This window comes from Sminthopsis crassicaudata, chromosome 1 (genome assembly GCF_048593235.1).
Source record: "Sminthopsis crassicaudata isolate SCR6 chromosome 1, ASM4859323v1, whole genome shotgun sequence".
Lineage (NCBI taxonomy): Eukaryota > Metazoa > Chordata > Mammalia > Dasyuromorphia > Dasyuridae > Sminthopsis > Sminthopsis crassicaudata.
In genome coordinates this window covers 222,102,274-222,113,834 of record NC_133617.1, presented here as the reverse complement: position 1 = coordinate 222,113,834, position 11,561 = coordinate 222,102,274, and the positions used below count along the sequence as shown (strand labels likewise).

The following is an 11,561-nucleotide window of genomic DNA, read 5'->3' as shown; positions in this document are numbered from 1 at the left end:
CTAATACATTAAGTCATCATAAAGAGAAGAGAGGCAAGATGTGAGTGATGAAGGTGAATTGTGGTGCAGAATGTTGGACCTTGTTAAGTTCAATGTTAGGCTTGTCCTAACCTAAACATTCTCATTCAACAAAAGTATTTGTCTCAAGGGAGACTTAGTTTAGATCACAGGGGAAAAGGTGGAAGGATACAAGCTAGGGTTGGAGTGAAGCAAGCATTATGACCAAGTATTTGTCACAACAGGTTGACTTAAACAGGCAAAGCGACAGGCTATGTTGCTATAACTCTTTCGTTACCTCAGGTCCTTTGTTTTGTTAAGTCAGGAAGGTTAATTGGGACTTAGCAGACATAAACTTGAAGAAACCAAGCTTGTCATTTTCTTTTCATACATTATGTTGATAAGTTCAATAACAAACAGGCCTGTGATATTGAGAAAAGATATACTATAAAGATATAAGTTGAAAAAAAAATAACTATGAAACAATAAAAAATGAATATTCCAAAAATGTAAAAAGAACAAACTTGGTCCAAAGAAGAGCTAGAAGACACTTCTACTCACTCCTTTGCAGAGATAGGGTGGGTGAGTAGGGGGAAGTCCATAGATGTGAATCATTGAATATGGCAGACTTTTTTTTGTGATATATGGATTGGTGCTTAAATTCTCCTCCCTACCCTTTACTTCCTTTTCTAAAAAACATTGTTATAAGAGATAGTTCAATAGGAAAATTATGGGAAGGAATAATAGGGAGAAATCTAGGTGGTGTACAAAGAAAAAGTAAGAATTAAAAATCTATTTTAAGAGACACATAGGAAATTGACAGAGATACGATTATAAGCCATTTCCCTATAGATGTGGTCAGAAAATATAAACAATTTTCAAATGAATAAGTGCCTACTATCAATAACCATAGGAAGACAAATGGCCCAAAACACTCAGAGGTATCATTTCACACTTATTTTGGTAAAGATGATCACAGAGCATAACCACCATTTGGAAAATAAGAAGTAAAGAAGATAGAGATTGAGGTAGAGGGTGATCACCAGCAGTGCAATTGTAGCTGCAGCCAGTGTCTGTCATATCTGCAGAACATGAGAGATGACTATGAATGTGAAGGGAGGGAAGCCAGTTTATTTGAAACAGCAAAGGCATAGAGAGATAGAAACAGACAGAGAAATAGAGGAAGACAGAAAAAAAGGAGAGGAGAGGGGAGACCGAGAGACAGCGAGACAGAGAGAACGAGAAGAGAAGAGACAGTATGAACCACTACTATCTTGACCACCATTTCGTCTCATATCCTGATGAAAACAGACAAGGACCCTGCACTCAAAAGCTTTGGGAATAGCAGTATCCTCCAAAGTATCAGACCTGCTGCTAGTCTAGTTACTAAAGCTATTATTGAGGGAAGAAATCTTTATGGAAAAGGTGTCCAACCTTCCTCACCACCACCACCAACAACTGATGACTGATGGTCAATTATTAGCAGTGGATGCTAAAGACCCAGAAAAGAAAGTTCTTCTCTTCAAAGTCTCTGACACTGCCAAATCAGCCAATTAATCAATAAACATTTATTAAGAATCTCTTATCTATTAGGTGCCAAGTCCAAGAAATACAAAGAAAGGTAAAAGAATCCTTGTTTTTTAAGAGTTCATGTTCAAATGGAGAAGACAATATTTAAATATCTATGGGATAAACTGGAAATCAAGAGAGGGAGGCACTAGAATTAAGAATTGGGAAAGGCTTCCTGTAAAAAGTGAAATTTTTAAAAAGCCTGGGAGTCCAGGAGGCAAAGATAAGAAGAGCATTCCAAATACAAGGGATGGCTAGTAAAAATGAAGAGAATAGAGAGATGGAATGTTAGCTATCCAGTGTTACTGGATCCAAGAAAATGGGATGTAAAATTTAAGGATGTAAGGAGGGTTCTGTAGGGCTATGAATACTAAAGGATATTATATTTGATTCTAGAGGTAATAGAAAGCCATTGTGGTTTAATGTAATTTTCTCTCTTAAATGTAATGTTCTCTTGTGAGGTTTTCTTGGGGTCTCTGAGAGCAGTCTTCATGTCAGTTTAGTAATCACTACAAGTACAGCCAGGGGTTAAAGCCCAAATCCTTTATTGTCTCTTTCCAAGTCTTGTCTCCTTTCCTGTGGCCCAGTTAGCTTTCTTAGAGGCCTATCTCTCTCCTTGGTTCTGAGAGCTTAAGCTCCTGATTCCAGTCCTTTGTGTTCTCTGCCTCTGCCAGCTTCCTGAGGTCCTCCTGAATCTGTCTTGGTTTCCGTGGGGGAGGCAGGAGGACCACCATCACAGTCTCTGTCTTCCAGTTCTGATTCTGGCTGAACTAGTCACAGCTTATATGGTCTCTTATCCAAAGTGTGAATCTTGTAGAACTATAGTAAGTACTAAGTACATGTACTGAACTAGAGAACTGTTAAGCACCATGTTAAACTAGATAACCATTGTCTCTATCAATTCCGCTGACTTAGGACCTTGTTTCAAGTTCTGGCTCTTAAAGTTTAATGAAAGGGAGGATGAGACAATATGATCAGACCTATGCTTTAGGAAAAATCACTGTCAAGTGAATGGAGAATAGACTAAAGTAGAAAGGGACTTGTTTCAGGAAGACTAATCATTACCATCGTGATAATCCAGGCATGGTATAATGAGAGCTTGCACCAGGGTGGTAGCAATGTCAAAAGGGAGAAGGGACCTATATGAGACATGTTGTGAATCTAAACTTGACAAGTTTTGAAAACAGATTAAATAATAGGAAGTGAGAGAGATCATGAGAAGTTGAATATGATACTCAGGTTGTGAGCCTGGGTGACTAGGAGGAGGGTGACTAATAATAGGGAAGTCTGGAAGGAGGAAGAGTTTTGAAGGAAGTGTAAGAACATCTAAAGACATCATGTTTGAGTTGTTCAATAGGCAGTATGTAAGACTGGAAGTCAGTAGGGAATTTATGGTTGCATAAGTAAATTTGGGAGTCATTAGCATAGAGATGATAATTGAATCCACAGGAGTTGATGAGATCATCAAGCATAATGATATAGAGGGAGAAAAGAGGAAGGCCCAAAAAGAAAAGAGCCCAAATGATTCAACATCATAAACTGATATGATTTTATCAATGAAAATGATGTCAAAGAAGAAGCAATTGGTTTGCTACCAAACTATAAGTGGTAATTTTCCAAATGACTTTTCACTGAAATCTCCCATATGTATTGTCTCCTCTATTTTCTCTATCTCCAGTGATTAGTATATGTACTAAGTGCTTAATAAATGCTTTATTCATTTATTTATTCATTCATATAGAGACAGTTACTTTTGAAGGTCCTATGAGATGAAATACACACTAATACATTATAGGTAGAGTTTTCTTAAAATATTTTTTATTTTTATTTTTTATAGGTAGAGTTTTAAATTTAAAAGGATGTGGAATTCTTTAAGAAGTCATGAAACTGTTAATTCCCTTTTTTAATCTAAGGAACCCTCTTCAATACAGAAATCTTGAGTAGGTTTAGGACTGAGAGAGAAAGATTACATATATACCAAAGTATTCATAATATCACTTTTTTTGTGATAATAAAGAATTAGAAGCAAATTGGAACTGATATATTGGAGATGGACTGAACAATTTATATTATGTAAATATTATTGCTTTACCTGTTTTACCTGGTCTACTATTTCTGGAAGATGCCAGCCATGCTTTACTCAACTTTCTATTCCCTGACTATGTTCTTGAAAACCTTGCTTCCTGGATCATAAATAATTCCTGAAGATTTTATTTCTTTCATCTTAGGAGATTCTGCTTTGGACTGAAACTGTCTTGATGCTTCACTTGGTCCACTATTTCAAAGAGACCCTTATCTTCCTTTTCTTCACATCCCTCTCTAGTTCTGAAATTGTGATAAGATAAACTATCATTTTTCCTGGTAAGGGTGTGCTAATCTACCATCCTATAACCCCGCTCACCATTCATGTAACTTTTCTTTTCTTTTTCTTTCTTTTTTTTTTTTTAGGCTGGGGTTAAGTGACTTGCCCAGGGTCACACAGCTAGGAAGTGTCTGAGACCAGATTTGAACTCTGGTCCTCCTGAATTCAGGGCTGGTGCTCTATCCACTTCGCCTCCTAGTTGCCCCTATGTAACTTTTCAAACTAAAATCTCCTGCCTAACCATCACTCTGTTATTGTCAACAGACAATATTAAAATGTAAGCTTCTCCAGGGCAAGGACTATCTTTGGATTTTTTTTTTTTCTATTTGTATTTTTAAAACATAGTACTTGCTACATAATAAGCATTAATAAGTGCTTCTTTATTAATTAATTTATAAGAAGCATGCTTATCCTAATTATACTAATCCAGTAGTTTTAAAAGATGCAGTCAGTTCTGGTTACACAGCCAATGGAAATAAAGAGGCAATTCTCACTCAAAAGATGGGGAAATAGAATATTGTCTTTAAGAAGTCCCTGACTTTTCCTATGGGTACTTCATTGTCTGGTCATTTCCAAACCTAGTTACAAATGGTTATTTAAATTTGCAGATATTAGTTAACTTGTAGAAAGGGTTGATAAGGGGGTTCTTTGTAGAGCCCAGACTTTGGAACATTTGATAATCACCTAAACAAATGCCCATTGTCAATGGATTGAAATGAGGAAAGTCACCTCAAGATCAGGCCTGGATACTTCCTCTTTCTTCCCAATATTTGTATTTGGAAAATTTAAATTGTGCTAAGCAGTTCAGATCAGCTAAATTAATTTTTTAGAAAATTCTTAAGGGAGCTATCCTAACTCCCCTCATGCTTAGCAAGTAGTTTAGCTTCTTGCTCCCTTTCTCCTCAATAACAGATGAACCAACAACAGAGACTGCTTTCCTAATATCAAATTAGCTCTTGGAGTGGATTAGATGGGAAGATAAGTGGCACAGTGGATAGAAGGGGCATCATACACTATATGGCCATATGCAAAACCACTTTTCTCTGTTTGTCTCAGTTTCCTCATCTGTAAAAATGAGTTGAAGAAGGAAATGCCAAAAGCATCTATGCCAAGAATACCTCAAATAGACTTACAAAGAGACAGATACAACTGAAATGATTGAAAAAGTGATCACAGGAGAACTCTCTATACAGTAAAAGATCCAATCTTCTGCACTGAACACCCATTATGTCAAAATCATTTTGGTAGAGCCACAAACACCTTAGGGGGAACAGTGCCATTTGTTGTTGTTTTTGTTCATTTCGTTTTGTTTTCAAGCTAGAAAATTTAAGGGAAGGGGGCAGCTAGGTGGCACAGTGGATAGAGCACCAGTCTTGAATTCAGGAGGACCTGAGTTCAAATCTGGTCTCAGACACTTAACACTTCCCAGCTGTGTGACCCTGGGCAAGTCACTTAACCCCAGCCTCAGGAGAAAAAAAAGAAAATTTAAGTGAGTTGGCTCATCTGGAATAATATGTGGAAACATAGTTGTGATGGTGGGTGGTGACTACATGACATCTACTTTATGTCTAGTAACTAGGTAACTTCATTTCCTCCTGCCAGATTTCTTCGCTCTTACAAACAGTTAATAGAAGTTTGTGAGACTTCCCAGACAACATGTAGATAGAAGAGGAAGCAGTATTTCTTCAAGGGTATTTTTTTTTTTTTAACTATTGTTAACAAAAGATAAGGATACTTTCTGAAAATAACTGCTTTGGAGTCCAAAATTACTAGCTGGGAAACTTCGGACTGTGGGATTTTCTTTGAGACCAAGGATATTTTCCCTGTCTCCGAACCCTCCAAGATGCCTATTGTTTTATTTTTTGGGCTCCCACATTGGAGAAGTATTTCCTTGGATTCCAAAGTGGATTTTAAAGTCCACTTAAATGGCGGACTTTATAGCGACTTTGTGTGTGTGTGTGTGTGTGTGTGTGTGTGTGTGTGTGTGGTGACAAGGGATCGGACATTGAGGGGATACCCATTAATTGGGGAATATCTGAACAAGTATGGAATACTATTGTGCTATGAGAAATGACAAGCAGGATAATTTCAGAAAAACTCGGGAAGTTTGATGTAAACTGATGCAAAGTGAAGTCGGCTGAACCAGGAGAACATTGTACGAAATAGCAAGCAATATGGCAACGATGATCGATTGTGAAAACTCTAGCTACTCTCATAGAGATGGGGGGACCCAAGACAAGTTCCCAGTTGCTTAGTACTGAGGACTTCGAGGTGGGGGTGGGAGACAAGGAAGGTAAGGAAGGCCGGGTGGCGGAATGAGGTGCTCCGATCTTCACCCAATGACCGGATCCAACCTGACACTCGGCTGGCTCCGACTGCGTAGACAACACACAGTGGCGTCTCCTTGGGGTTAAGTTGTGGAGATTTGGGGCTAGGGGGAAGACGGAGGCTTGCAGCCCTGTTTTGGGAGTTAGGGCATCGCGTGCAGGAGCTGAGGGGGTCTCTATTTGGGGTGCCCAGTGGACCCCCGGAGGGCGTTCCTGCGAGAAGCACCGACTTCTAGCTGGTTTCTGGACTAGTGAGCTCATGAGAGTTTAGGGTCCGAGAAGTTGTGCTGCCGAAGCCTCGGAGAGAAAATTAGCATTGTAGCCATGTGATCGTCCGCGGCAGCCGCTGTGGTAGCTGTGGTAGTGGCGGTGGCGGCGCTGGGGCTGGGGCTGGGGCTGCCCAGAAATAGCAGCAGCTGGTTTCCGCTCCCTGGTTGGCTAAGAGAGAAAGACAGAGACAGAGAGAGAGAGAAAGAGAGAAAGAGAGAAAGCCCAATCAGTAGAGAGGAGCCGGCGGCGGCGGCGGCGTAGGCTGCGCGGGACACCCGGGATTCCTCCCGGAGAATGCAAGCCCCCTGCCCGGTCCCAGCCCCAAGCAGATGATGGCGATACGGGAGCTGAAAGTGTGTCTTCTCGGGGTGAGTCCTGGCGCCAGGGGCTCTTGCCAGGGGAAACGAACGAAGGGGACCGGCTTTTTCCAGCCGAGAGGGGGCGGCCGTGGCCTGGGGACCCCCGCCCTTGTCTTCGAGGGGGGGATGCCTCCGCCAGCGTCCACCTAGTCCCCCGTAAGCCTGGGGGCCTAGATCCCTTCTGGCTTTCGTCACCTCCTTGTCCCAGCTGGGGTCCCGGGACGAGGAGGGCCCAGGGGCTGTCCTGGCGCGTTGCCCGCCTCTTTTGGCCACTTTCCCTGGACCGGCTTCCTGTAGCTGGGCTGTCCTGGGTCCAGAGGGTCCCTCCGGCGGAGAGTGCCCCCGGAATCTCCCTCCATATGTAGGCGAGGGTACCGGGGAGTCCCGTTTCCATCTTTTGGAGTGATTTTCCCTCCAACCCCCTTATTCCTAGCCTCCTTGGAGGGGCTTTCTCCATTGCCTTTGATAATTTCCTTCCGGCTGAAAGTAAATTAGTTTTCTGAGTAGCCTGAAATTCTCTTTCATCCCCGTGGGAATGATTTCGTTTATTTATTTATTTGCTTAAAATCCCCAACAACCTAAGCTTAAGATAGCCATTAAATGTTTTTAAACTCAAGAGTGCGGCAGTGTTTGGGGAGGGTGAATAAAGAAAGTATGTAGGTTAGTCTGGAAGTCTTTTGTGTCGTGGATAAAACTGCAGGCTAGAGAAAGTCTTCGTCTCCCCCCCCCCCCTTTCCCCCTACAACTACTATTTCCCCTTCTTTTCAAATCTCTTCTTTCTTAGCATAAAGAAGAACTCTGTTTAAGCTGCCAATGATGGAAAAGCCAGCGCAGTGGCTGGCCTGTGTCATTCACAAGGAGGGCCCACTCTGAAAGTTTCTACGGGACCTTCGCCCGGAGTGTTTAGTTCTAGGGGCTTTTCCACTTGATCTCTTCCCACTAGCGGAACACTCCCCTCACCTCAAAACCAGTTATTTAAAAAGATCAGTATTCTGGGCACCACCCTTCCCCTCCTTCCTATTTCCCCCCTCCCCCACAACACACACTTTATTGCAAAGATGCAGCAGCTTTTGACATCTGTGGACTCCTGCTAGCTGGATCTGTCATGTCTCCGAGAAAACTGCCTTCCTCCACCAACAAAAGAAGCAAAAAGGAACACACATTTTTGTTAGCCTCCAAGAAATGTTAACTATGAGCTGTCAGTAGATTTCCAAGAAGTGAATAAGAGGAAATGATCTTTTTAAGTCTCTATGCACCCTGTAGCTTTTGTAGGAAGATTAAGATAAACTCGTGTTTACAAAACTGTAGTGCCCTCTGGTCTGTTTTGAGGAGAATTCTGGAATCTCAGGCTGGATAGTACCGCTTAGTTTAGTCTCTTCTTCTGTCACCTTTGCCACATCCTCAACAAAGACCTCCCTCAATCTTTTTCACTCAGGTATGCAAAGTTATGTTTGCATGCTAGTCTATTTCTAGTGACTTATTAAAATGCATATTGGTAAGTTCTTTTTTTCCTCATTCTTAGCCAGAGATTCTAATATTGTCCAGACATAAATTCCAAGAATTTCATGTCTCCTTTTGAGAGATCATTTCAGTTTCAGAAAAGCCATCAAGGACTTAAAAGGAATGTGGTGCTTTCAGTAGTTGAAAGTATTGGAAACATACTTAAATTGTATTACTAGGTCTTAGGGAAAGCTATAAAGGAGGCCAAGTTTTCACAACTCTGTTTTGTGACTCTCTGACAGAGGATTGTATGATTTTAGAACAGGAAAATATCTTAAATAAAATTTAATCCAAACCTTTCATTTTACAGATAGGGAAACTGAGATCTCAAGAGATAAAAATTACTTGTCTGAAATCAAACAAATGGATAATGTCAGCCTAGATTTGAATCCAGGTTTTCTGATTTAAATCTAATGCTTTTCCCAATATACTAGTTAGCGCAGCCCTCTAAAGGAAACCTAAAATAAATCTATGCTCCTTCACATAAAAGCTATTCAAGTATTTTATATCCTATTCAGTTCCTATTCAGTCTTATTCTCCTATCTCAATTGTTCCTCATATGACTTGCTTTCCAAAGCCCTTTTCAAATAATCCCATTTAGCATTGTTTTGGCAAAAATCCTGGTTTGCTGTTTCCTTCTCCTAGACAGAGAAGGAAACTGAGGTCAACAGGATTAAGTGACTTGCTTGTGGTCATACAACTAGTAAGTATCAAAGGTCAGATTTGAACACCAGAAGACGATTCAGGCCCTGAGCTTTATCCACTGTGCCACCTACCTGCCCCCTCTGCCCTCATTTGCCTTCTTTTATAGATACTCTATGGTTCAAGGGTTCTTAATTTAATTATACAGATTCCCAAAAGTTGTGTGGATAGATTTCAGGAATGTTATCAATGAACTTGGATAGAAGAAAATATCTTGGAATTTGAGTTCAATTAAAACCTTGAATTTTAACTTTAACTGCATTTCTTTAATTAGGAATTTAAAAATTTCATTAATTTGAGGAGTTTATAAGTTTCACCAACTGCTAAAGTTGTCTCTGTCTCACAAAAAAGTGAATAATTCCCGTTCTAGTTAGATAATAGTTCCCTTGAAGTATGATGCCTAGAATTATGCATACAGTACTCACAGAATTATAGATCCTGTTGGGGTTTATAGCTTTTTATCTCCCAAAGGACCTCATTCTCTTTTGTTAATTAGAAGGCTTGGGTACTATTCATCTCCTGTTGTATGATATTGTTGCTTATCTATAAATAGGGATAATAATACCTTACTTGTAGAGTTGGACTAAGTAATCTTTAGAGATCCTTTCTAGGATTACAATCCATAATTTTATCACTTGCAAACCTATGATTCTAAGATGATTTTTAGTTAATCTGAGAAATTAATTTGTATGATGGGAGTTCTTTGATGTTTCATCAGGATGTTGAAATAATCCTGGGTTTTTGAAAGATATGAAGCGTAAACTTCAGTGAATTTAACTATACTGAAAAGGTTGGCTTCTATTTCAATTGAGTTTGCTTTCCCAGGATTGAGAGGATTGAGAGGCTCATTGCCAGTTTGCTGGCCATTCATTAGGTGATTGATTCTTTGGTCATGTCAACCCAAGAAGCAAAAGAAAAGCGGAAATTGGAACTCTATTAATTCTTAGTTCCTTCATCAGCTTCTATGGTCAAATGACAGTGTAATATGGAATAGCTAGTATCATGGATTACATAATTTACAGCCTTTTTCTAAACCTTAATTGTTGATCATTTAAATTTGAGGTCCTTGCCCTAAAATCTAAGTCAATAGGCTACTGAAGAAACTGAGTTGTAGCAATATTGATATATATTTTTTTCCTATAAATGAAACTAGAAGACATAAGGAAGTTGCAGCCAAATGTATGAGTGGCTCATAGGTCTCTTTATAGAGGAAAATAAAGGAGTATGTTTTGTTGTATTCTCACAGTCAACAATCGTTTCATGATACATTTTGTCAGCTCCCATCTCTGTGTTCCTGATAAATATCAGTAAAAAGATTAAGATGAAAATAATTGCAGATTATATGCCAAATTTTGTTGCAAAGGATGAGGAGGTATTATCAAAATTTGATCAAGAGTTTTATAAGACTACCAAAATAAATCATTAAACACTTTGGTGATTTCAATCCAAAAGTGGACAAGGGAAGAAAAGTGAAAAATATATTGAATATATTCTTTCATATCAGGAAATTAAAGAAAAGCTCTTTAGATCACATCTATTTCTTTGAATACTTTCTTAGAGAAGGCAGTCAGAAATCATTGGACATGATAAGTACAAAATAATAGTGCAAAGAATTAAAAAATGATTTATGTCTTAATAGACTGGCTTGGCAGTTTTTCTAAATTTGCTTTTATATCATGTACTTGTTAGAACAAAGATGTCATAGTTAAAACAGCCCTAAACTGTTATTTAAGTAAGCTTTTATTGATGAAAAATGAAAAACAGATAAAGGGATAAACTTTGTCAGGGACTATTCACCATTAAATGATGTGACTTTCATATGAGGTCACTATTGTTAGTTTTTCTCCGTTCTTTTAATTTATTAAAAGAGAGCTATCTTGGGGAGGGAAATGTGTAAATGTTTGTAATTTAAAACAAAACATATTGATAAAACTTTTAAAAAAGACTTGCAAAGCATTTTTGTAATAAATAACCTCAAAAGGTATATATTATGTGTTTTTATTACCATTTTGCAGATGAGGAAACTTGGGTTTAGAAGGATAAATGACCTGCCTATTGACACATTGTGGCAAGTACAGAATATGAACAGTTTTTCCCTGACCTCACATTCAGCATTTTTAAAATATAAAGAATGGTACAGTAGTACCATGCTGTCTCTAAACTGCATCTCTATGAATTATGTATAGAAAGAAATGTAAAAGAAATCATAAATACTGGAAAAGAAGAAGTCATGTGGCAAGAGAGTAGAATGCTGGATAGACATTGTGCTTCATTGATACATTCTTAAGAGGAAGTGCCCCTGAATGGAAGGTAAAGCCACTTGTAGGATTTATGGATGGATTGCAATTTCTTCTATTAAAATTATCCACATTAAATGAGATCATAAATCCATTGGAATAGTGAAGAATGGAAGAGAATTAAAGGACATTCCCAGATTTCTTCTTTTTCTTCCAAGTAACGCGTATTTTGTGGCCT

The 11,561-nt window shown here is 39.0% G+C and overlaps 1 protein-coding gene across 2 annotated transcripts in view; it reads left to right on the top strand.

Moving 5' to 3' along the window:
* The first annotated feature begins 6,570 nt into the window (after window positions 1-6,570).
* Window positions 6,571-11,561, top strand: part of RAB31 (RAB31, member RAS oncogene family) — a 171,251-nt gene continuing 166,260 nt past the window's right edge. For both annotated transcript variants that reach the window (XM_074274945.1, XM_074274952.1), the window contains exon 1: window positions 6,571-6,893. In XM_074274945.1, the coding sequence (XP_074131046.1) occupies window positions 6,855-6,893 (39 nt within the window). In that variant the 5' untranslated portion in view covers window positions 6,571-6,854. The remainder of the gene's footprint in view (window positions 6,894-11,561) is intronic.